Source organism: Torulaspora delbrueckii, chromosome 1, assembly GCF_000243375.1.
Source record: "Torulaspora delbrueckii CBS 1146 chromosome 1, complete genome".
Taxonomy (NCBI): domain Eukaryota; kingdom Fungi; phylum Ascomycota; class Saccharomycetes; order Saccharomycetales; family Saccharomycetaceae; genus Torulaspora; species Torulaspora delbrueckii.
In genome coordinates this window covers 332,157-354,927 of record NC_016501.1, presented here as the reverse complement: position 1 = coordinate 354,927, position 22,771 = coordinate 332,157, and the positions used below count along the sequence as shown (strand labels likewise).

General features: G+C 41.6%; 11 protein-coding genes across 11 annotated transcripts; 7 read left to right on the top strand and 4 right to left on the bottom strand.

Moving 5' to 3' along the window:
- Positions 1-104: 104 nt before the first annotated feature.
- On the top strand, positions 105-2,012 carry ASI1 (putative ubiquitin-protein ligase ASI1; the record flags this gene model as incomplete). The annotated part of the gene is made up of 1 exon (XM_003678688.1): positions 105-2,012. One exon carries the CDS (start codon positions 105-107, stop codon positions 2,010-2,012), a length of 1,908 nt encoding a protein of 635 aa, XP_003678736.1.
- Positions 2,013-2,759: 747 nt separating this feature from the next.
- On the bottom strand, positions 2,760-4,538 carry ADE17 (bifunctional phosphoribosylaminoimidazolecarboxamide formyltransferase/IMP cyclohydrolase ADE17; the record flags this gene model as incomplete). The annotated part of the gene is made up of 1 exon (XM_003678687.1): positions 2,760-4,538. One exon carries the CDS (start codon positions 4,536-4,538, stop codon positions 2,760-2,762), a length of 1,779 nt encoding a protein of 592 aa, XP_003678735.1.
- Positions 4,539-4,813: 275 nt separating this feature from the next.
- Positions 4,814-5,428, bottom strand: RPL15B (60S ribosomal protein eL15; the record flags this gene model as incomplete). Its single annotated transcript, XM_003678686.1, has 1 exon — positions 4,814-5,428. One exon carries the CDS (start codon positions 5,426-5,428, stop codon positions 4,814-4,816), a length of 615 nt encoding a protein of 204 aa, XP_003678734.1.
- A 564-nt stretch (positions 5,429-5,992) lies between these two features.
- On the top strand, positions 5,993-6,289 carry NCW1 (Ncw1p; the record flags this gene model as incomplete). The annotated part of the gene is made up of 1 exon (XM_003678685.1): positions 5,993-6,289. The coding sequence occupies one exon, from the start codon at positions 5,993-5,995 to the stop codon at positions 6,287-6,289; it is 297 nt and encodes a 98-aa protein (XP_003678733.1).
- A 294-nt stretch (positions 6,290-6,583) lies between these two features.
- On the top strand, positions 6,584-6,916 carry PKR1 (Pkr1p; the record flags this gene model as incomplete). Its single annotated transcript, XM_003678684.1, has 1 exon — positions 6,584-6,916. One exon carries the CDS (start codon positions 6,584-6,586, stop codon positions 6,914-6,916), a length of 333 nt encoding a protein of 110 aa, XP_003678732.1.
- A 140-nt stretch (positions 6,917-7,056) lies between these two features.
- Positions 7,057-9,549, top strand: TDEL0A01880 (uncharacterized protein; the record flags this gene model as incomplete). The annotated part of the gene is made up of 1 exon (XM_003678683.1): positions 7,057-9,549. One exon carries the CDS (start codon positions 7,057-7,059, stop codon positions 9,547-9,549), a length of 2,493 nt encoding a protein of 830 aa, XP_003678731.1.
- Positions 9,550-9,697: 148 nt separating this feature from the next.
- Positions 9,698-12,576, top strand: STO1 (Sto1p; the record flags this gene model as incomplete). Its single annotated transcript, XM_003678682.1, has 2 exons — positions 9,698-9,722; positions 10,025-12,576. The coding sequence occupies 2 exons, from the start codon at positions 9,698-9,700 to the stop codon at positions 12,574-12,576; spliced, it is 2,577 nt and encodes an 858-aa protein (XP_003678730.1).
- An 80-nt stretch (positions 12,577-12,656) lies between these two features.
- On the bottom strand, positions 12,657-13,619 carry DLT1 (Dlt1p; the record flags this gene model as incomplete). Its single annotated transcript, XM_003678681.1, has 1 exon — positions 12,657-13,619. The coding sequence occupies one exon, from the start codon at positions 13,617-13,619 to the stop codon at positions 12,657-12,659; it is 963 nt and encodes a 320-aa protein (XP_003678729.1).
- Positions 13,620-14,256: 637 nt separating this feature from the next.
- Positions 14,257-17,673, top strand: RAD5 (DNA helicase RAD5; the record flags this gene model as incomplete). The annotated part of the gene is made up of 1 exon (XM_003678680.1): positions 14,257-17,673. The coding sequence occupies one exon, from the start codon at positions 14,257-14,259 to the stop codon at positions 17,671-17,673; it is 3,417 nt and encodes a 1,138-aa protein (XP_003678728.1).
- A 45-nt stretch (positions 17,674-17,718) lies between these two features.
- Positions 17,719-18,648, bottom strand: SAS2 (histone acetyltransferase; the record flags this gene model as incomplete). Its single annotated transcript, XM_003678679.1, has 1 exon — positions 17,719-18,648. One exon carries the CDS (start codon positions 18,646-18,648, stop codon positions 17,719-17,721), a length of 930 nt encoding a protein of 309 aa, XP_003678727.1.
- A 311-nt stretch (positions 18,649-18,959) lies between these two features.
- Positions 18,960-22,649, top strand: ECM16 (ATP-dependent RNA helicase ECM16; the record flags this gene model as incomplete). Its single annotated transcript, XM_003678678.1, has 1 exon — positions 18,960-22,649. One exon carries the CDS (start codon positions 18,960-18,962, stop codon positions 22,647-22,649), a length of 3,690 nt encoding a protein of 1,229 aa, XP_003678726.1.
- Positions 22,650-22,771: the final 122 nt, after the last annotated feature.

Below are 22,771 nucleotides of genomic sequence, written 5' to 3'. Positions count from 1 at the left end.
AGTCAATATACTCCTTTATTTCTTGTATCGATCTTTGTCCTATAAAGCAGGATTATCGCGCTCGCCTCGAATCGCAAGAGCACAGTAACATAAGCCCTATAGATATGAACAGTACTGTGAATCAGGGCTCTCTTCCGGCGGTCTTTTCATATTTAAATCAATCTGCCTATTCCTTAGTCCCAGATGGTTCAGTATTCAGTCCAGTGATTAATTACCCCTATAGAATTGCATTATCTGTAATAAATGCTACAAAACTTCAATACGAACAGGCACTTGCTTCTGAAGAATTGATTCCTAGTTTGCAATCTCTGCTAGATACTATCGGTTACTTTTTTAGCAGTTATGCAGTGGCTAGTTTTGTGACAGCTGTGATTTTAGATAGGTTTGTCATTATGGCTTCCTTAAGGTCGAATACCACAAGGGTTTCCCTACCGATTTGGTCAAGGTTTGTTTTACACCTTTCAGCTATAATCCCCCTACTGTACAATGTTCTTCAAACCCTGAGCCAAGTCAAACTGATAAGTGTGTTCCCTATAATGAACTTCCCTCTATATTTGGCACGGACCTTCACGATATTTGCATGGTCGCACTGTGTAGAGACACTGGTTACTACCACAACAAATTCAAAGCCCTTGGAAGAATCTGATTATACAATCTTTGAACTATCTGTTCAGTTTTACTATCTATCTCAGAGGAGTTACTACGTGACAATGGCACCCGAGTACTTATCAGATTGCCTAATGGCATTACTGGGCAGAGTCTGGATTCACATTGTCGAGATGCTCAACATAAGAAAGTATAGATTGGCTGGTAGTACTCTGCTGAACTTTTTTAATATTGCATTCCTGATTTACCAAATGAAAACGTATGGGTTTGAGAGTATACCTGTCTCAACGAGATACAGACATTTCCCAAAGATCTTTTCGATATTTCTGATAGTGGTTTCGGTAATGAGCTACGCCTTGGCCTGCCTTGTTAGGAAAAATCCATTTGGATCACAACAGTCTGACACTAAGGATTTACAATTTTACTCTTTCATGCACAATTGGTGGAACCATTTGAATTGTACCGGTGAGGAAGAATTTTCCCATGTCGTGAATAAGTTGGCATTGTTGCTGTGCAACGGCAAAGAATCGCAAAATAAGGGCATCCATAGAGAGTTCTCCCCCTTAAATCATCCGGCAAGTCTTCACCACTCATACATGTTAAGTGGGTATCTGAATAAAGTCCACACGATACCAGAGGACATAAACAGCGAGGGTTCAGTTACTGAGAAACCAGGTCAAAGACTTGGCACACCTGCCCTAATCTCCAAGTTCAAGATAACGTGGAGCCTTTTAGTTGCTGGTTTTACCTTCTTTGTAAAGCGCAAATGGCAAATCAAAGGTCCAAAGGATCAAGAATCACAAGCTTCTCGCAAGGCCAGGAAAGCCAGAGATTTTAATAGGTTTGTCACAGAAAAGAATTACGCCAAATTTCTCACAAAAGCAGAAACCGACAATAAGGACGATAGAGAACCATCTTTACTCCCAGAGGAGGATTACTCTGCTGACTACCAACCAGAGTTGGATGAAATTGAAAGCGACAGCGATATTACGAGCCGCGACGACAAGGAGGAAGTAGAGGACGAACTATTGGGTATAACAGCGCCTAATGACATGAACTGGTTCATGTCGATGTGGCCAATACTGAAACTGCACGTTCTGAAGGACAGCAGGCTGACCAGGTCTCAATACGCAACGTCGAACGCACAAGAAATACTAGCAGATGTCATAGTACAAAGAACGGCTAGTGGGACAGCTACAGATCACATACTCGAGGACAGCGACGAAGACGAGACCCGTTCTAATTGTGTGGTTTGCAAGATAAACCCTAGAAACGTCGTTCTATGGCCATGTACCTGTTTCGCTCTATGCGAGGATTGTAGAGTCTCACTTGGTCTCCGTGGATTCAATTCTTGCGTCTGTTGCAGAACCGAGACCCACGGATACAGCAGGCTTAACAACGTTTAACTTCAGTGCTCATCTCATCTCATCTCTATGGACTTTTTCATATAGAACCCTTCATATAAATTTCAAATAATGCACTTCCGGGTAGTGAAAATTTTCAAGCGCTGGTATATAAAGTCAATGAATTTATCTTTCTTCCAATCCTCTACACAATTACCTTCTTTCTTAAATCTTGTTTAAAAGAACCAGAGACCTGTGTTAGGCTAATACCACGGAGAAGGGGAACTGTGTTGCTTTTGGCTTTGTCAAGACCGACACGTCTGTTTCTTGCTACTATTGCTTAACTTCTCCCAATGTTGTCTAACAATTCGGCGCTCGAGAGGCAGAGTCTCAAGGAAACTTAGATCTTGGCAGATTACTTCTCCTCCGATTCTTCGGAATTGGGGTTTTGAGTCGTCTTTTGTCATTCATGGTCTTCGATTGTTGCCATTCTTTTATGGATGAGACAGAAGTAGCCCCGCCGACAGGTACTAAGATTAAGTAGGATGCACGATTTTGAATTCTCTCAACCGTTTGCGGTTGGGATTGAGTTCGATCGTCTTTGTTGTCATTCTACCGCGGTATATTCCTGAACACTGTGAAGATCCTAGTTGGTCGATTATCACTTGGGTAAAACCATACCGCAGACAATTTTTATACAACTCTTTCTTGTAATGTAATCGCTTTCATTAGCGGGTTAATGATTATAACATATTATAAACTTGAAGAAGTTCAGTACAAAATCTTGAAGCAGTTCAAGAGACTATATGCTCAGTGATGGAATAGACGAATTGGGTTTTCGACGTAGACCAAGTCGAATGAATCAGCGGCACCAAAGACAGCTTTATCCATGACGGAACCAGATGGAGCAGCGATATACTTGACACCGGATCTGACGGCTCTGTAAACGTTGTCTGGGAATGGAAAGAAAGCGTCAGATGACAAGGAGACATTAGTCAACTTCGAGGACCACTCCTTTCTCTCCTGTTCGGTGAATGGAGCTGGAATCTCTTCAAACTTAGACTCGTATTCGCTCTTTTCTGGTTCCTCGGTTGGTATTTGACCAGTGACCAACAAATCGATGGCGTTAGATTTTTCTGGTCTCTTGACACCCTTGGCCCATTTGATACCTAGAACTCTAGGGTGTTGTCTAAACCACCAGTTGTCAGCCTTATCACCGGCCAATCTTGTACAGTGGATTCTGGATTGTTGGCCAGCACCTAGACCAATGACCATACCACTCTTTGCGTAACAAACGGAGTTTGATTGAGTGTATTTCAGAGCAATAGTAGCGACAGTTAGGTCGACAACGGCTTGCTCAGTCAAGCTCTTGTTCTCAGAGACGATTTCGCGGAAAGAAGACTGGTTGATGATAGCATCGTTTCTCTTTTGTTGTAAGCTAACACCGTAAACTTGTCTGGTTTCCATAGACTCTGGGATGTAGTTTGGATCAATTTGCAAGACACAGTACTTACCACCCTTCTTCTTCTTCAAGATTTCCAAAGCTTCTGGTTCAAAACCTGGAGCGATGATACCATCGGAGACTTCTCTGGAGATAATCTTAGCGGTTGGAATATCAACAATGTTAGACAAAGCGATCCAGTCACCGAAAGAAGACATTCTATCAGCACCACGAGCTCTAGCATAAGCAGCCGCCAATGGAGACAAGTTTTCAATATCAGAGACAAAGTAAACTTGCTTTTCGACATCAGTCAATGGGACACCAACAGCTGCACCAGCTGGTGAAACGTGTTTGAAAGAAGCAGCTGCAGGCAAGTTCAAGGAAGCAGATAGTTCCTTAACCAATGGCCAGGAGTTCAAAGCATCCAACAAGTTGATGTAACCTGGGGAACCGGAAAGCACCTTGAAAGGTAGTTCATTTTGTTGAGTGACAAAAGCCTGAGCTGGTTTTTGATGTGGGTTAGCACCATAACGCAATGGCAATTGAGCCTTACCTTCAGAGTACTGCTTTCTGAAGAAATCAGAAATAGCAGCATCATAATCAGCTGTGTGTTCAAAAGCTTTCAAAGCCAAGTTGTTTCTCAATTCCTGGGAAACTTCGCCGTCTGCGGTCAATTCAGACAAGAAAGTAGAGTAATCGTTTGGATCAGACAAGATAGTAACTCTTGCGTGGTTCTTTGCAGCAGCTCTCAATAGAGTAACACCGCCGATGTCAATTTCCTCGACAGCTTCAGCAACAGTAACACCAACTTTGGCAACAGTCTCCTTGAAAGGGTACAAGTTACAAACAACATAATCAACTTTGTCAATGCCTTGTTTCTTCAAATCTTCTTCATCGCTTTCCAGGTTTCTTGCCAAAATACCACCGTGAACAGCTGGGTGTAAAGTCTTAACTCTACCACCCAACATTTCAGGAGCATGTGTAATAGAAGAAACATCATCGACTGGGAAACCAGCTTCACGAACCATACGTGCGGTACCACCAGATGCTAGAATACGAACATTCTTCTCGGATAAACCTTTTGCCAGGTCCAATAGACCGGTCTTATCGTAAACAGACAAGATAGCCGTCTTCTTGAAATCAGTCATGATATAGATTGGTGATTTTAGCTAACAAAATATTGAATTCTCAAGAAATCTCTTCTTCTAAAAGCTGATTTTTTCACATTCTTTAATATATTGAAATATACATCCTTGAAAATTTTATCCTCGAAACGATAAGGCAATTCTTCGAATATTAGCCATAAAGAGTACAAGAGTACAAGAGTCAGAACAACCGAAATTTTTTTAAAAAATGGTAGTTAAAGGTTTTAATTGAATAATTATATAATATAAGGATTCTGTTAAGACAATTAACAACACGATTATTTTCTGTATCTCCATAGAGACAAAGTGTTGTTCTTCTTCCAAGTCTTTCTTCTACCAGCCTTGGTGTTGTTGAATCTGTGGCCCTTGTTGATACCTCTGGATTTCTTACCAGTGGCAGTCAAACCTCTAGCTTCACGGTGCTTGTGAACAGGGTTACAGATCCAGTTGTAACGAGCATCTCTTCTGATAGCCTTGTGAGATGGATCAACAAGGATAACTTCGAAGTACTTGTAGGTAGAATCTTGGTTAACCCAGTAAGAGTTCAAGACTCTCAAGTTAGAAGCACGACGTCCGACTCTTTCCTCAGCAGTAGCTCTCAAGGCTCTTTGGTATTTCAACTCATTGACACCTTGGTTGGTTGGCTTACCGTAAGTAGCACCCTTTGGCACAGGTCTCTTTCTGTTACCACGTCTAACTCTGACACGGTAGATGACGAAACCTTGCTTGGCCTTGTAACCCATTCTTCTAGCCTTGTCTGGTCTAGAAGGTCTGGTAGCCCTGTGGATGACGTTCTTTTGTCTGTATTCCCAGACTCTAACTCTTTGCAAGAATCTTAGAACATCAGATTGCTTCTTTCTTTGCAACTCTTCCAAATATTTGTAAGCACCCATTGTTATTTACTTTGTTGATACCCTTCTGAAAAGGAGAGGAAGAAAGAGAAGGAAAGAGAATATATAAAAGTTTTAATACGAGATGTAATATAATAAAATTTGATGTAGACAGTTAATGGAGGCATCGAGTGAAAAATTTAATAAATTTGAAAAATTTTTCGAAAAAAAAGTTTGCGTGGCTCGTTCCAGTTTTAACGCAACGTCCCAGGTTTTTCGCATCTCAAGCGAGGGTAACAAAATAGCCGCCAAGCCACAAGCTCGACCCCTTAAATACGTCATTTCCTAAAAGAGAAGTATGCTATTTTTAGCTGCTTGGCAAATTCCACAATTTTGAAACTGTAGCAAGATCGAGAATCTTTAAAAAAAAAGGCTTGGCAAATCTGCCCAGCATTTTAATTGGATCAATTACCAGATCGGGAAAACATATCGCTCCGCCAAACACGAATTATTCAATTCTCTCCTGTATATAAAGAGACGATCTATTCAAGTTGTAAATAGCCTAAATGTTATTCTAACTTCAAGATCTCAACAAAACAGACACAGTCAATCACACAACTATCAAACATGAGTTCTTCTTCCGTTGCTACCCTATCTAACTTGGTCTCTGCTACCAACGTTGCTGGTTCCTCCGTTTCTGCTGATTCTTCTTCTGCTTCTTCGGTTTCCTCTCAAATGTCTTCTGTTTCTTCCAAAGTCTCTTCGATCAGCTCTTCGGTTTCCTCCGAGGCTTCTGTGAACAGCTCTTCTTCTAGCTCCAAGAACAGTGCAGCAAACATGATTGCTCACCCAATCTCCTGGAAACTAGGTGCTGCATTGGGTGCTCTAATGGCTGGCTCTTTCGTTCTAGGTGCTGGTCTCTAGATGCTGTCGGCTCTCTATATAAAAGTGTAATCTAATGAAAAATGATCTATTTTATCCGCCTGGCTGAATCCACAAAGGACTTTCGACATCTAACATACGAAGGGGCCAGGACCCATCATTGCGAGTCTAACAATTCCTCCACTTGCCATCAAATGCTTGCAGATGTACTTGGGCATGGTGCTCTTCGCTGCGTTTAAGTCACTTTACCCGGCAGTGTTTTCTGTATGTAAATCAGTTGAAAAATGGTCTGTACTACTAATAGTCAATATACAGCCCTATAGACAGCGTATCGCGATGGCTAACTTCTTTGTAGCTTTGTGGGAGAGCATTTTCCAGCCGGGGACAACTCCTCAACTCATTATAGCTACACATGTCTCGTTCTTCGCTTTGTTGTGCACTTTGGCATGGTTGATTTACGCTACATCAGGTAATATCCATTTCTACGCATTGTTTGCAATTGCATCTTGTTTATGGATAGCTGTGATATGGTTTATTCAGGAATTGAACAGCGCTAATCTCATGGACAACAAGCAACTCGAAGAGCCGGAGAAAGAAACGGGGGAAAAACGGAAGAAGTTAAGGAGCAACCAAGATCTTCGACTGTCAGATCGAGGAAAGTTTAAGTAGTTTTGTATATGAATGCTTAGTTCTGATTGTTTTTTGAATAAAAAGTCTTACAATGTCTTTTTTTTCTCCATGCGCCAAGCTTTAACAAACTTCTTTGCACATCACCATTTGAAATAGTTGAGAAGCCAACAGTATCGAGGATGGAGGCTGGATTATCTGCCATGAATTCCAAAGCACAGATGAGGAATCAACTGTTGCAAAGCGATATAGGTAATATTGATCTTTCTCATGAAGTACCGAATGGACAGCCCCCGCAACAACAGTACCAACAAACGTTCAATCGTCCCGTACAACCGCAATACTATGCAAATAGGTACCCACAGGAAGAGCCAGAGAGAAGAGCTTACTCATTGAACCAAAAATCTATCTCTGGGTTTTTTAGAAATAGAGGTGGGAAATTGCCCCACAGGAAAGGAAAATATGATAGTTCGAAAGATGAAGAGGAAGAAGTTATAGTAGATGGAGATATGTCTACTATGACGTTTAACGATATTCGTACTTCTCAGAATAGAGGTGGTGAAAGATACGGTCATGGTAGTGATACTGCGCCGATAATCCCGACATTGGTCACTCAAAGTCATAATAATATGAATAATGTTGAATATAGAAAACATATGACCGCACAGAGGAAATATGCGATGAATGCGATGGCTAGGCAACAGAAGCCCGATGCTAGGGCCATGTCGTTACAAGGCTACGGCAACCCGTACAGAATGCATCCTCAGTATCAGGCATCTAATGCACAGGATCCTTACGGTAACTCTCGAGCCAATTCGCTCGTACATCCACCTCCGCAGTTCCAAAGAGGTGGGTTTCCTCCATATGGTACATCTGGCGGGCCAGCAGGTGGTCCACCAAATGGGCTGCCAAATCGAGGGCCTATGCCCAACGGACCTCGTGCGATGTCTCTCATGACACCCTACTCAAGACCACCAAACATGAGACCACAAAATGAGTTTCATCAACCTTCACAACAGATGCATAGACAACAGGGTTTGTCGTCGGAGAGTTTACGATCCGAACAACCATACAGGCAGCCACCAGAGAACTTACCAGGACTAAGAGAACAGCCATACAGGGAAGGTCCTCCACCAGAGAACCTCCAAGGGCCAGTCGAGCACTTTAGGCAGCCAGGTCCCTCTTCAGAATACGTTCCAGGACGAAGTGAACAGCCATACAGGCAAGATCTTTCATCAGAGCACTTACCAGGGCCGGCCGAGCAATTTAGACAGCATGGTCCCTCGTCAGAAAACCTAGCAGGGCGAACCGAACAGCCATTCAGACAGGGTCCCACATCGGAGAATTTATCAGGCCGTTCAGAGCCACAGGGTCAATCTTTGGATTTCAAAGCACATAGGCCAGGACCTAGCGCCCAATTGAACGTCTTACAACTATCAGCACCACAGCAGAACGATTTGAAGGAAAAAGAACGCTCGTTGGCAGAACGTGAGAAGGAATTGAAGAAGAAGGAACGGCTAATCAAGGAGCAAGAAACTCAAATCAAGCATGATCTAGAGCAAAAGCATAAACAAATAAAGCCACAACTATTACATGCAAACGTTGAAGATGTCAACTTGGACCCATCACCAACATTGCAAAACGGCTTGAAATCACTCACGGTCAATGACCGTGACGTTCCAGGAGATGAAGTGCATAACAGAGTCTCTATGGGTACATTCGTATCTGCATTTAGTGCATCTCCAGAAAAGCGTAGGAATTTAAATCCATCGGGCATGTATCAGTTGGAGAAGCATGATAATAGCGCCTTTGTTACTGCACAAGAGTTTCCTCAGGGCACTGAAAATAGGTCCCCAGAGAAATCAGAAGATGTTGAAGAAGGAAACTCGACTTTGACAAATATCAATGTGTCGGAAGCAAATGGAACCTCCGATGCTACGTCCGATCAGAGAAGGAAAAGATCTTCATTGATCAGGGCAAAGGATTTCCTAAGGAAGCTATCGTCCCATAGTTTGAAGGATAATGACGCTCAGTTGCCGCCTAGCCGCGCAAGTGTGGCTAGCATACCCAGTTCAGAGGCTCTACAGGGAACGGCTGCCAAAAGAGAACTCAGTGGACAAGTTGTCAGGAAGAACAAGGCTGAGGATGAGCTTGCGAGAAGTACGGAGCCAAATAATGACCCTGACTCTTTCATATTCGACAACACCGTGGGTAAACCTTACGTACCCAGTTTTGCTACCAACGAAGAAGTCGCCGAGACTGATAAGTTCAAGACAATTACGATTTCTGGTGAGCAACTCAACATCCTCACCGAAAACAAAGAACTTATGAGCGAATTGACGCTGGTTTCAATGGAACTGGCCGAATCAATTAAGAGAGAGACAATACTGGAAGAACAAATTAGGACTTCAAGCGATCCATCACAGGCAGAAGCTCAACTTTCTTTGGCAGATTTTGAGATCGAACTACGTAAGAAATCTTCCAAGATTGTCGAATTAATACAACAATTAAACAATGAAAGATTAAAGAGGTTCATAGCAGAAGAACAAGTACTGTTGTTTGAGAATGAAGTCAAACCCAGTTCACTCGAGCTAGTGAACAAGATTTCGGAATTGCAAAGCCTTTTAGAGACAAAAGACAATGAGATCTCCAAGCTTAAGGACCAACTTTTATAACAAATGATCATTAAGTACGTAAACACATCTTTTCACGAAAATTAATGCTTATATTCAAGGCTCTCTTAACTAAGAGGATGGTAATTTCAGTTAGTATAAAGGAAGAGGCAGAGAGCTCAATTGGGGAACTAATCAGAAGCTCGGAACCATGTTTAGCAAGAAGAGAAGAGCTGGTATGTTTATCGTGTTTATTTGATGGGCTATTACACCTTTTCGCATTTTTCACTGGAAACTTTTCAAATATCAATAGTTTTTCAACTACAAGCGACAGCGACATTGAATAATAATAATTGAATTAGTTTTTGTGGCAACTGCAATTGAATACCTCATAAAAGACAAACGATCAGTCATGAATATCTCTATGATTTCTCCATATTTTTCATTTCTATCCTTGGCGGTTATGGAGCCTAGAGTAATACCTTAATTAATCCTCAACACACTCAGAGTAACTAACGCAACATGATTTTACCTTTAGACTTCGATGATGATGATGGATACCGTGACTTTAAACCTCGTATCCAAAAGAGGCAGAGACTTCCTCCTGTGGTCCAATTGTGTAAGGAAATGATGCCAGATATTCGTACGATCGGTGAATCAGTTAAAGCATTTGAAGAAGATATTAAATTTTTGGGCGATGCAATTGTGAATGAATATGGCCACGAAGACTATTTTAACAACGCTCTTTTGAAAACCTTCCGCGCAGTTGTCCTCGAGCAACCTCATAAACAACCTGCAATTGCTCTATTGACTATTGTTGTTAATGTGAAGAATGACATTGCAGCCAAGAGTGTCATCAACTTCTTTTTTGAAGAATTACAAAATTGTTGCAAGGACAGTATCAATGAAGATTTTGAGAATAAATCTAATGAAACGGGCCCTTGGAATAGAGCTAAATTAATTCTGAGATTTTTATCAATCTTATCGCCAATACTGTTGAAAGATGATTTGATGGGAGTTTACAGAAAATTCTTTGAATTGAGTATCGAGCTGAACAAGAGCGAAGAAAAGAGAAACGCCTTGTCTGAGGCCATCTATACAAACACACTATTGAATATTCCTTATTTGTTCTTGTTCAATCGAGATGACCAGGATTTACAAAATAGGGTCGAAGAGCTTCTGTCCTATGTGGAAAGCGAACACAAAGTTAAAAAGACTGAGATTAGTTTGCTGAAGGTTTTCAATAAAAACAGCCCATATGAATCTCTTGAATTGGTCGAGGTTATTTTACCAAATGTCAAGAAGGCGTTGACAAACCACATGGAACAACTGTCGAACCTTTTTCCAGATTACCTACACCTGCTGCCTGAAACAAAGGAAGACCACGGTTTCAATGATGCTCTTGAATTGCCGCCTGTAGAGGTACTGAAACCGTTCAGCGCTTTGAACAGGGGGGTGGGTTCTGTCGATGGTATTTGGAAAAATCCAAGATACGCTTTCCGCGTTTATTTGGCGAACCCAGCTGGTGGTTTCGAGACGGTCGTACCTATCACGTCCTATGCAGGCCAACTGTTAAATGATATCATCATCGATATCACAGAGAGCATGGAATTCAACAGGAAAGAAGTGGCTAAGCAGGTGGTAACCTTAGATCTATTCTTTAAGCCAGGTATCTTTGCTGAGCCTGGTGAGTCAATTGCTCAATTGGCTGCCATCTATGAGGAAAACCCGTTGGCGTCTACCTTAAAGATTGAAGATTTGGCTATTGAAACTATATTGGGCCTAATTTTTAAATTGCCTAACGTATCACAGCCATTTGCCTACTTTTACACACTTCTAGTGGAAATCTGTCAGAATTCACCAAAAGCCATTGCGCCTGTTTTCGGAAGAGCCTTCAGATTTTTTTATCACAGTTTGGAAGATCTCGACCTTGAGTTAAAATTAAGATATCTGGATTGGTTTTCCATTCAAATGAGTAACTTTAACTTTTCCTGGAAATGGAAAGAATGGGAAAACGATTCAATCAAGTTTGGTAAGACCTTCTACTATGCAAAATTGAATTTCGCCAAGAATTTAATTCGTAAGGAACTAAGGCTAACTTCTAATACTTTGGATGTCGAGGATAGTTTACCAGAAGAATTCAAACAATACTTGGACAGTTCGTACATTCCTAAGGATCAGCTCCACGATTATTACCAGTCGCTCTTCACTGACAATCACGTCGTTGATACCAGTAAGATTGCGAAGAACTCGTTGTATTTCAACCAGGAATCTGTACCTTTCTCTGAAGAAGTCCGCCAAGTATTGGACTATATCCATAAGTCCAACGACGTTAGAGAAGTCTCAGAGTTGGAAACGATTCTGGAAAGCATCAAAGAAAAATACGGCGCATTGATTTCCGATTTCGATCGGTTCACCATTGTTCTCCTAGTTCAAACTGTTGTTCACTCAGGTAGCAGATCTCTATCTCACGCAAACAAGTATATTGGCGACCTGAGGGACGATCTGAATGTAATCTTCGAAAAGTTGCAAATAAGCAATGAAAGCAAGGAATTTATCATCGTGGAGGCGGTAGTGAGATTTTGGAATTCGAACTCTCAAAATGGTTTCCTAATTGCCGACGCATTCAAGCACGCCGGCCTAATTAAACCTCAAGCTATATTATCCTTCTCGTTTACCGAGTATGATAACAAAAACTACGGTCTAGTGGATGGAACATCCATTGAGTCTACTTTCAGAAGTTTATCACAGGAAGCAGATGACAACGATTGCTTGAAGTTTCTCTTTGAACGTTTATTGAATATCACAAATGAGGCAATCGCTCAGTTACAGGTTCAACCACAAGAAGTGATTACCATTCCCGAAATTTCAGAGGAAATGGATATTGATGTGGAGAATGAATTGCCTAGGTTAGACTTACTTTGGAAGTATGAGACCGCAGTAAGTTTCTTTAAGAGCATATTGAGGAAGTATGCTGACGATTTCAAACCGATCTTGCCAGAAATCAAATCCGGTTTGGGAGCCGCATTACCTCACGAACAAACAAGGGCGCAACTGTTGACTTGGATTGAAGAGGTTGACCAGATATAATGCTATTGTAAAAAGTGTATAGCAGAAGGAATGTTGTTCTAGGGCTTTGCAGAGTTATTTACCTCATAGAATTTCAGGCATCAATAGCCCGAGTATCTACGGCTATAAAGTGGTCTACTGACCGAGGCACCAGTATTCATTCTTCTTAGAACAGAGCAAGTGTCCGCGTACGAAGACTCCTCATTCCTTTCATAGTCCACATTTCGATTTGGATATGTGGAATACTCACTGGGATCTCTTGAGACTTCCTTCTCCCAAGGGTCATCATCTAGCTTGCTATGAACTTGTAGCCTACTGCTCGATCGTCGTGTATGCTTTTTCTTATCCATTGTCATCGATACGTCGACGAGATAGATCGCCAATGATACAAAATCGACAAATTGTTTTCTTGTCACTTCTTGTCCTGAGAATCTTACCGTCTCATAGATCTCAATGAAACGTTGAGCATTTTGAAGCTGAACCTCATCGTCAGTATCCTTCATGAACTGGTTTCTCACCACGTCTGAAAAAGTCTCATCGAGTTTCATGTCCAACTCCATGTTATTTAAAAAAACTCCTTGATATCTCATCCTATCTGCTAAACTCTTAATACAGCTCTGATAATTCAAGTATTCAGGGAAGAATTTTTCCTCCTTCGTGTTATCACATCGAGCAGGTGGCTCCAAGCCAGCGTGTATTACGGGATCCTTTGGCATCTTGAATAACGCACTCAAGTCTTTAGACCTATCCATATTTTCCAAAATGAGCTTCCTGCTACCTTTGTGGGGAAGGTCAGCTGCAGATATAGGGATATATCGCCTCGGTATGTATCGCCTGCAACTCTTGTAGAATATAATCCTCCCAACGACGATAACGATGCAAGCCACTCCAAACGCGACAAGTGCTCCGACGACGATGAAAGTATTCAAGGCGTTATTAGAAGACTGTGCAGCCTGAGCAATACAGTCAATTGGTAGTACAATCGAGAAGCCGATGAGGAATAGCATGGCAAAAACCAACGAACCCCGGTAGAACCATCTTTTCCACCTTTCTATAGGATGCATTGCCACAAACCAATGGATGTCACTATCTCAAAAAGTCATGCCTGTTCAAAGCCAACCTGTAACTAACTTCCAGAGTTGAATGCCAGATCCTAGTTTTCGCTTTAGAAGTTTCAAGTAATGAGCTTTGTTCATTATAGCTTTGTTCATTATAGCTTTGAAAAATTTAAAGCCGGGTGTCTTTTTAATTTTTGAAGGGAGAAAGTATATAAACAAACAGCTGGGCGCTTCTGTCTTCCAAGTAAACGACTATTCAAGAAGCGTTAGCTCGATGGATGTGGCATTTGGTTTGGCTTGTATGAATGCAGGTGAAAGTTTGTAGCTACTGAGGACGTGGGATTGTCGATGGATAAACATTGGGACTTCGACGGGGTGTTCAAGTTTGAAGTTTCATAAAAAAGGTGCTGAATGTTGGTCGAGCAACCATAAGACATAAGAAAGGTTTCGAATGCTTATTTGATTGTGGATAGCGGTGGAACTTCAAATAACCGCCAATATAGACCTCTAGTTACCCGCCAATATAGACGCGTCTTGAATTGACCGATAACGCGCAACAGCCTTTACGATGGTTAGTTTGGTGTGATGACTTAGTTATCTGTGTACCTTGATCGCATGATATAGACCAGGAGATATGGTCTGGATGGAGAGTAAAGAACCGGTTGAAACGGAAGTGAGAGAAGAGGGCGAGAAAAAACGATTCTTTAGCGATGAGCTAGAGTCTTCACAGGAAAGCCTGCCGAAGTTCAATCAAATGCTAGATAGCAACTCTTCTTTTCTCTTTTCGAATGGGAGAAATGATAGTGAGATCGAAGTACCGAAAAATGTCGAGTCCATTGATGTTTCCTCTGAAGCAGAGCCAGAGGAGTGCGCAAAACATATTAGCGTTGAGGACCTGCGAGGTATTATACCCGACATTCCACTAAATGTAGCGAAAAAACTATGTGAAAAGTATTCTGGTCAGGAAGATGGGATTTCTTTAGCAGTTAGCCAATACTTTGAGGATCCGCCAGTCGAAAGCAAGTCAACAAACCCGATTAAGCCGCCTGAACCTACTCAGCGGTCCCTCTCGCCTAAAATGAAGAAGAAAGACTATGGCTATCGATCGCCGAAGAGACTGAAACCTTCAATCAAGTGGAGGCGATTTATTGGTTCGTTGCAAGTAAATGCCATGGCGACAAGGCCCACTATAAGACCATTAAAGTACGGCACCGAGTTAAAGATAGCTTCCGTTGGTGGCAATATTAAGGCCTCAAAACTTTATAACTCCTCTGGGTCGAAAAAAGCAGCATTTGCTAGTTTTGTGAAGGTTTTTGACGTTCAACAGAACCGCGAAATCGGTAGAGTGCCAGAGGATATTGCACAAATCCTGTACCCAATATTGACTTTAGATGATTTCATGTTCGAGGCTACAATGATTTTTTGCGATGATAAACGACTAAGCATAGGTGATAATTTTATCGTGCAGCTCGATTGCTTTATTACATCGGCGATCTTTCACGAATCAACTTCTTCGTATCGAAATAACTCTTTTGCTAAAAACTCTCGTGCCAGGACCTGGGAAGGAAGCCAGACCATTGTTGAAACGGAGGAAGAAATTGAAAGCCGATCAAGGCGAATGAGTTTGTTAGCACTGTTTGATAAATTGCGCGTCAGGCCAGTTACAAATGACAATAAAAGTCAACAAGACGCGGAAGTGATAGACTTAGAAGACGACGGAAACCCATCTGAACTTAAAAAGCTAGACAATGAACATGGATCATTGGACGACCAACATCCTCAAGAAGATACAATGAATTTGAATCAGCTTCAACTTTTCTATAAAGCCACTCAGTCTGTTGAATCTTTGGAGAAATTACCAGAAATGGAGCCGCCGAAGGATACTTTTAAACTGACGTTAAGACGATACCAGAAGCAAGGACTTGCCTGGATGCTTAAGAGAGAACATGAGTTCGACAAAATACCTTTGTCTGAATCTGATCAGGAAATTGATGAAAACATGATGAACCCGCTTTGGAATCAGTTCGAGTGGCCTAAAGATATGTCATGGGCCGCTCAAAAAATAAAAGAAGGCAAAAACGATGAGCTAGGACATAATGACCGATTCTTCTACGCCAATTTGCACACGGCTGAATTCTCTACAGAAAAACCGGTTCTAAAGACTACCATGAAAGGTGGTATATTATCAGATGAAATGGGTTTGGGTAAGACAATATCGACCCTCTCACTAATTCTTTCAGCTCCAAATGACTCCGAATATCTGCTTAATGAGAAAGGTAACGAGGGGGAAACTGAGTATTCAACAAAGAAACCTTATGCGGCAAAAACAACCCTAATCGTCGTTCCGATGTCACTGCTGGCACAGTGGAGCTCTGAATTCGATAAGGCTAACTCCTCTTCGCAATTGCACAGCGAAGTCTATTACGGGGGTAACGTAAGCAGCTTAAAGACTCTGTTAACACGTACAAAGAACCCTCCCACAGTCGTTTTGACCACATACGGTATTGTCCAAAATGAATGGAGTAAGATGAGCAGAGGTAAGAGTTCAAGTCAAAGCGATGGGATGTCTGGTCTATTCTCTATTGAGTTTCACCGTATCGTGATCGATGAAGGCCACACTATCAGAAATAGAATGACTGCCACATCCAAAGCTGTGATGCAGCTGGCTAGCAGATGTCGATGGGTATTAACCGGTACACCAATTATTAACCGGCTAGACGATTTATACAGTTTGGTGAAATTTTTACGATTAGAACCTTGGTCTCAGATTGGTTATTGGAAGATGTTCATTTCAGATCCTTTTGAAAAGAAGAACTTCAAACAGGCTTTTGATGTTGTCAACGCCATCCTTGGTCCTGTTTCTCTCAGAAGAACTAAGCAAATGAAAGATGCAAGCGGTAAAAAGCTTGTTGAATTACCACCTAAAGAAGTAGTGGTTGAAAAACTACATTTTAGTAAGGGGCAAGAAAAAGTGTACAAGTACTTTCTAGACAGGGCAGAGAGCTCGGTGAAAAGTGGCCTGGCCCATGGTGATTTACTGAAGAAATACTCTACTATTTTAGTTCACATTTTACGCCTTAGACAGATCTGCTGCGATGCCGCTTTGCTAGGAACTCAGGATGAAAATGACGAGGACCTGAGAAACAGCAACCAACAGTTCAACGAGTCGATTGATGTGGCCAATATCCTAGGCGAGTCCAAGACCAATGCTACGAAGGCAGAAACGGATATGAAAGCCATCCTAGCAAATGTACAAAGAAAATACCCTTCAGAGGAGAGTTTCAAGAATTTAGAATGTTCCATATGTACCACGGAACCCATAAATTTACAATCTATCATGTTTATCGGTTGTGGACATTGCTTCTGTGGGCCTTGTCTTGAAGAATTTATGGATTTCCAGAAACAAAAGAAGTTGGAATTGAGGTGTCCAAACTGCCGTGAATTGTTTGACTCACAATGCCTATTGAGTTTGAGACTGCAAGAGGAAGGCGATCCCACTCTAGTTCCTTATAATCAAAGCTCCAAACCTGCTAAGATTCATTCATTGGTGAAACATTTGAGGCAGCTACAGGATAAATCTGCAGGAGAGCAAATTGTGGTATTCTCCCAGTTCTCGTCATATTTGGACGTCCTCGAGCGTGAGCTTTCCGATGTATTTTCAAAAGATGTGTCTCAAATTTATAAGTTTGATGGTCGCCTTAATTTGAAAGAGCGTTCTGGGATACTTCGGGATTTCTCAATTAAGGATCTCAGCAAACAAAAAATCCTACTGTTGTCACTCAAGGCGGGTGGAGTAGGTTTAAATTTGACCTGTGCTTCTTATGCTTTCATGATGGACCCGTGGTGGTCGCCAAGTATGGAGGATCAGGCGATCGATAGAATCCATAGGATCGGTCAAACAAACAATGTTAAAGTTATACGGTTCATCATGGAGAACAGTATTGAAGAGAAAATGTTACGCATTCAGGAAAGGAAAAGGACCATAGGAGAAGCTATGGACGCGGATGAAGATGAGAGAAGGAAGAGAAGAATTGAAGAGATCAAAATGCTCTTCGAGTAATATTAATTATCTAAACGTCAATCATATCAAGCCCATATTCATGAGCTAGTCTTCTAGCAGTAAATACTCATCTTTCAAAAGAAAAAGTTCCTTGCTCTTATGCTCAAACTCCTTTAACCGCCTTCGCAAAACAGAAAGGTGTATTTCATGTGTATTACCAAGGCATTTCAGGTATTCCATTGTGAGTATTATATCGGGTATTCTAATTCCTGTTACTTTGGCAATAGTCTCAATTGTGAGTTTCTCGCAGTTGGCCAGTTCGCCTTCCACCAGTTCCCAACAGATCACTTTAGACCAGTATTTCAAATAACTGATAAGACCGAAAGGTGAAAGTGGCAGTTCTGGTCCAGAGATTAAGTTATCAAATGTCGATAATTTATAAGAAAATTCGAGTAATAGGGTTCCTAATCGAAGTCTCTGGTAGGGCGGAAAGGTCAATATGCATGCAAGGTTATTTTGATGATATGATACCAAGTCCTTGGAGAAAAATGCCATCGGTTTGAATTCACCAGTCCTATAAACGACGTAAAACTCGTAATGATCCACTTTAAAATACATCGATTTGTTGTCTAGAAACAGCTTTGTAAATAGACAAAGGCATTGACAGAACAAGCGGTGTCTAGAACCTTTCACACGCCTTATGGTATAAGAAGGACTTTTATACTTAATTCTTCCAGGAGCGTGAAACTGGTACTTACAATGAGGAATGTGTGAGACAAAATCAGCTTCCACATCTGTGTATTTGAAGCAATATTCGCAAATGTATAGTGTATCGAGCCAGTACTGTGTTTTCACGTCATTTTTGACAGGAGTATGAAAGTCTTCTTCATAGCCCAAACGATTGGTATCCGGACTGAAATATGCATTACTTCCATACCAAGTGGGAAAACGTTTGTCAATGCCAAACTGCACTTCTTTGATATTTCTTTCATTCAGAATACCGTAAAGGTCGTCATCTTTGTTATCATCGTCCATTCCGGTTGAAACTCACGTTAGAAGCTCCGTCGAAAGAGCAACCAGCGCAACAAAGCTGATATATCTTGGAGCTACTATGAGAGCAACCCTCTAACGATGAGAGGTCGTTCAACCCAATCTTACTGAATCTTTCGATGTTGAAGATATCGTGACTCGCGAGGTTAGGCTTGTTTAAGTCGGAAAAATTGAAATTTTATCAAGATCATCACATCTCATCGCTGCTCATCGCCTTAAATTCTGAAGCGTATAGCGGCTAAGAAGGTTGCCAGCAACTATTATAACAGATATTTGTATTCTGAAGTACTGGTATAATGGGTACCTACAGGAAAAGGTTCAATGAGAAGGCCAGAGCTGGTCAGATGGCCAAATTGAAGGAGCTGAAGAAGGTGAGAAACAAGCAGTTCTTTAGGCATCTAGAAGATGGGCGTGAGGATGCTGAAGCAGAGCAAGAGAAAACCTTGGATGACACTAGAGATACGAACGCTGAGATTTTGCAGCCTATCAGTAAGGAGGAGGAACAACTGAAGAAGCGTAAGATGGAAGAACTATTCACACCAAAGGAGTCAAAGATTAGCAGGCTCAAGAAGAAGAGAATGGACAAATTTATAGAGCATCAATTGAAAAGGGAAGAAAAAAAGGTCATAATCGAAAAGTTGCAAGAATATAAGGTAGACACTTCTCTAATGACCAGTCTGAAGACGTTGGGTCAGGGAAGGCAAACTAAGAAGGAGGAGTTTCAGGAGGCATTGAGCTTGGAGAAACAGGGCAGAAGTAATGAGCACACCAATGAAGTTTTATATGAGGAGCATGAGACTGCAAACTGGGACGAGGACCATGGACTCGATAATGCAAATAGCGATGAAGAGATCGCTGCAACAAGTGATACAGAAGTAAAATCGAGTTTTGTAGATATGCGTCCTACAAAGTATGGTGGATCAGGATTTGGTTTTGGGTTTGCTAATGCCAAAGTTGTTCATAGGAAACCACCTAAGAAGAAGTACAACTGGAGGCAGCAAGTTGAGCTTGCCGAGAAGCGGAAGAATGGCATCGAAGATGAGATGGACTTTGCTTCGAGTTCCGAGGACGAAGATCTCTCCAGCGAGGAGGAAGAAGACGAATCGCAGGATCCGCAAGATGATCAATCGCAGAGCGGAGAAGAAAGTGTAGATGAAAGCCAGGAAGAGGAGCCAGAAACAGAGAGTGATAAAATTACTACAGCGTCTGCTGCCGAAGAATTTAAGTCCTGGGCAGATCAAGAGATAAGGAAAATCGAGGGAAGAGACGTGGAAATGGTTACACCACTTTTAAAACAAGACTATCAACCAATCATTAGGCCAGAAGACCTGGAGGATGGTTTGCAGGATAGCAACGTACCAATAGATGAAACATCTCAGCGGAAGGCCTTTTACGTGGACGTTCTTAGATCAGACGAGATACAACAAGTAAGAACCCAATTGCCAGTCTTTGCCAAGGAACATGAGATAATGGAAGCCATCTATCATAATGATGTGGTTATAATATGTGGTGAGACAGGTTCAGGTAAGACTACTCAGGTACCGCAGTTCTGTATGAATCTGGATTCGGTAACCCACGATTCACCACGATATTCCGGCATGATTGGTATTACACAACCAAGAAGAGTCGCTGCTGTTTCTATGGCTAACCGTGTTTCAGCCGAACTAGGCAATCATCAGGATAAAGTTGGTTATCAAATAAGATTTGATTCGAGCTTAAAAGCGGACACTAGGGTCAAGTTTATGACAGATGGTGTGTTGTTGAGAGAAATGATGCAAGATTTCAAGTTAACAAAATACTCATCCATAATAATCGATGAAGCGCATGAAAGAAACATAAATACTGATATTTTGATTGGTATGTTAAGTCGTTGCGTTAAGCTGCGTGCAAAAGAGTATGCAAAAGACCCATCAACCTGCAAGAAACTAAAGCTCATTATCATGTCTGCAACATTGAGGGTCGCTGATTTCAGTGAGAATCCAAAATTATTTCCCTCTCCGCCACCTGTTCTCAAAGTTGAGGCCAGACAGTTTCCTGTCGCCATTCACTTTAATCGTAGAACTTCATATGATTACCAGGAAGAGGCTTTCAAGAAGGCATGCAAAATCCATAGGCGCCTGCCACCGGGTGCCATCCTCATCTTCTTGACAGGTCAACAAGAAATTCATCATATGGTTAAGAGATTGAAACGAGAATTTCCCTTCAAGAAGGGGCATAGCGCCATCAAGGAGATGGGTGACTCTATTGCTGACGTGAGAGTAAACTCTAAGAATGCCGACTTAGAAGCTGAAGATATAGATTTCAGCGTGAAAGTTATAGACGAGGAGAAGATCGATGATGAACTCGGCTCTGATGAAGAAGCCGCAGATGATTCTGAAGAAGAAGAAGGATTTGAAGAAAGTCTGGAAGAAGGCCAAACTGAAAATGACCCTCTATATGTTTTACCACTCTATTCCTTGCTTCCAACTAAAGAACAAATGAAGGTCTTCAATCAACCACCGGCTGGTTCAAGACTTTGTATTGTGGCAACAAACGTCGCGGAAACATCTTTGACAATCCCTGGTGTGAAATATGTGGTAGATTGTGGTAGATCTAAGGAACGTAAGTATAACGAGTCTAATGGCGTGCAAAGCTTCGAAATCGGCTGGGTTAGTAAAGCTAGTGCTGGCCAAAGAAGTGGTCGTGCAGGTCGTACGGGACCAGGTCACTGCTACAGGCTCTATTCCTCAGCTGTTTTCGAACGTGATTTCGAGCAATTCTCAAGCCCAGAGATACTCAGAATGCCAGTTGAGAGTGTTGTTCTACAAATGAAGAGTATGGCCATTCAAAATGTCTTGAATTTTCCTTTTCCTACTCCTCCGGAAAGAAGTGCAGTCTATAAAGCTATCCAGTTGCTTCAGCATTTGGGTGCCCTGGATACAGGTGAGAGAATCACTGATGATGGTAAGCTGATGAGTTTGTTTCCTCTATCGCCTAGATTTTCCAAACTGCTTTTGATTTCAGAAGAAAGTAAATGTATCCCATACGCAGTAAGTGTGGTAGGTGCTTTATCCGTGGGTGATCCATTCCTCAGTGAACAAGAAATTGGTTTGAAGGATGCAGAGGAAGAAGGTGATGATGACGAAAGGAACAAGATGCTGAAATCCAAATTTTTCAAGAGCAAAGCACGTTTCAGTCGTCTCGATAAATACAGTGACGTCTTTCGATTACTCAGTGCCGTCAGTGCGTTCGATTTCATACCAATAGTCCAAAAGTCACAATTCCTTCGTGACAACTTTCTTAGAGGCAAAGTGATGGATGAAATTTTGAAGTTAAGGAAGCAGCTGATATACATAATCAAGTCCAATACCCGCCAAGAGAATGTCGCTGCTAATGTGACTGAGAGCGACCTGAAGTCAGATTTACCATCAGAAATTCAATTGAAGCTACTGAAGCAAATGATTTGCGCAGGGTTTATTGATCAGGTGGCCATTAGAGCTGATTGCATCTATCCTGAAGAGGTTGCCATTACTAACAGAACGTCCATCATAAACATACCATACGTCCCTGTCCTCATGACAAAGAGTCCCGAAGTTTCCGACAATTTTGTCTACATTCATCCATCATCTCTTTTAACAAACGTCGGTGAAATACCTCCAAAATATTTGGTATACCATTCATTGCATCTAGGAGCAAACGGTAAGACGAGAATGAACTCTTTATGTGATATCAAAAGTACTCCACTAGCAAACGTAGCGGGCAAAGGATCGCTTTTGTCCTACAGTAAACCACTCACGGGACAAGGTATGAAGACTATTGACATCTCTCCAACTGAGAGATATTGTTATGTGGTGCCCAGATTTGGTGCCACTGTCGACAGTGATTTAAAGATCGGTTGGGATTTAAACCCCGTTGCAGTGCATCAAATTAAGAAAAATGGACAGTGGAAAGTGGACAAAATTGTTACAAATAAGAGCTATAGCGCAATGCAAAAGAAGCACAAGTAATAGACACGATAGAAGTTTGTTAGAAGCTACGTCCTTTGGAATTGTTCGAATAAAGTTGCCCATTATTGACGTGTATAATGATTCATCGCTTAACTGTGTAGAACGAAAAGATGTTGAGGAAG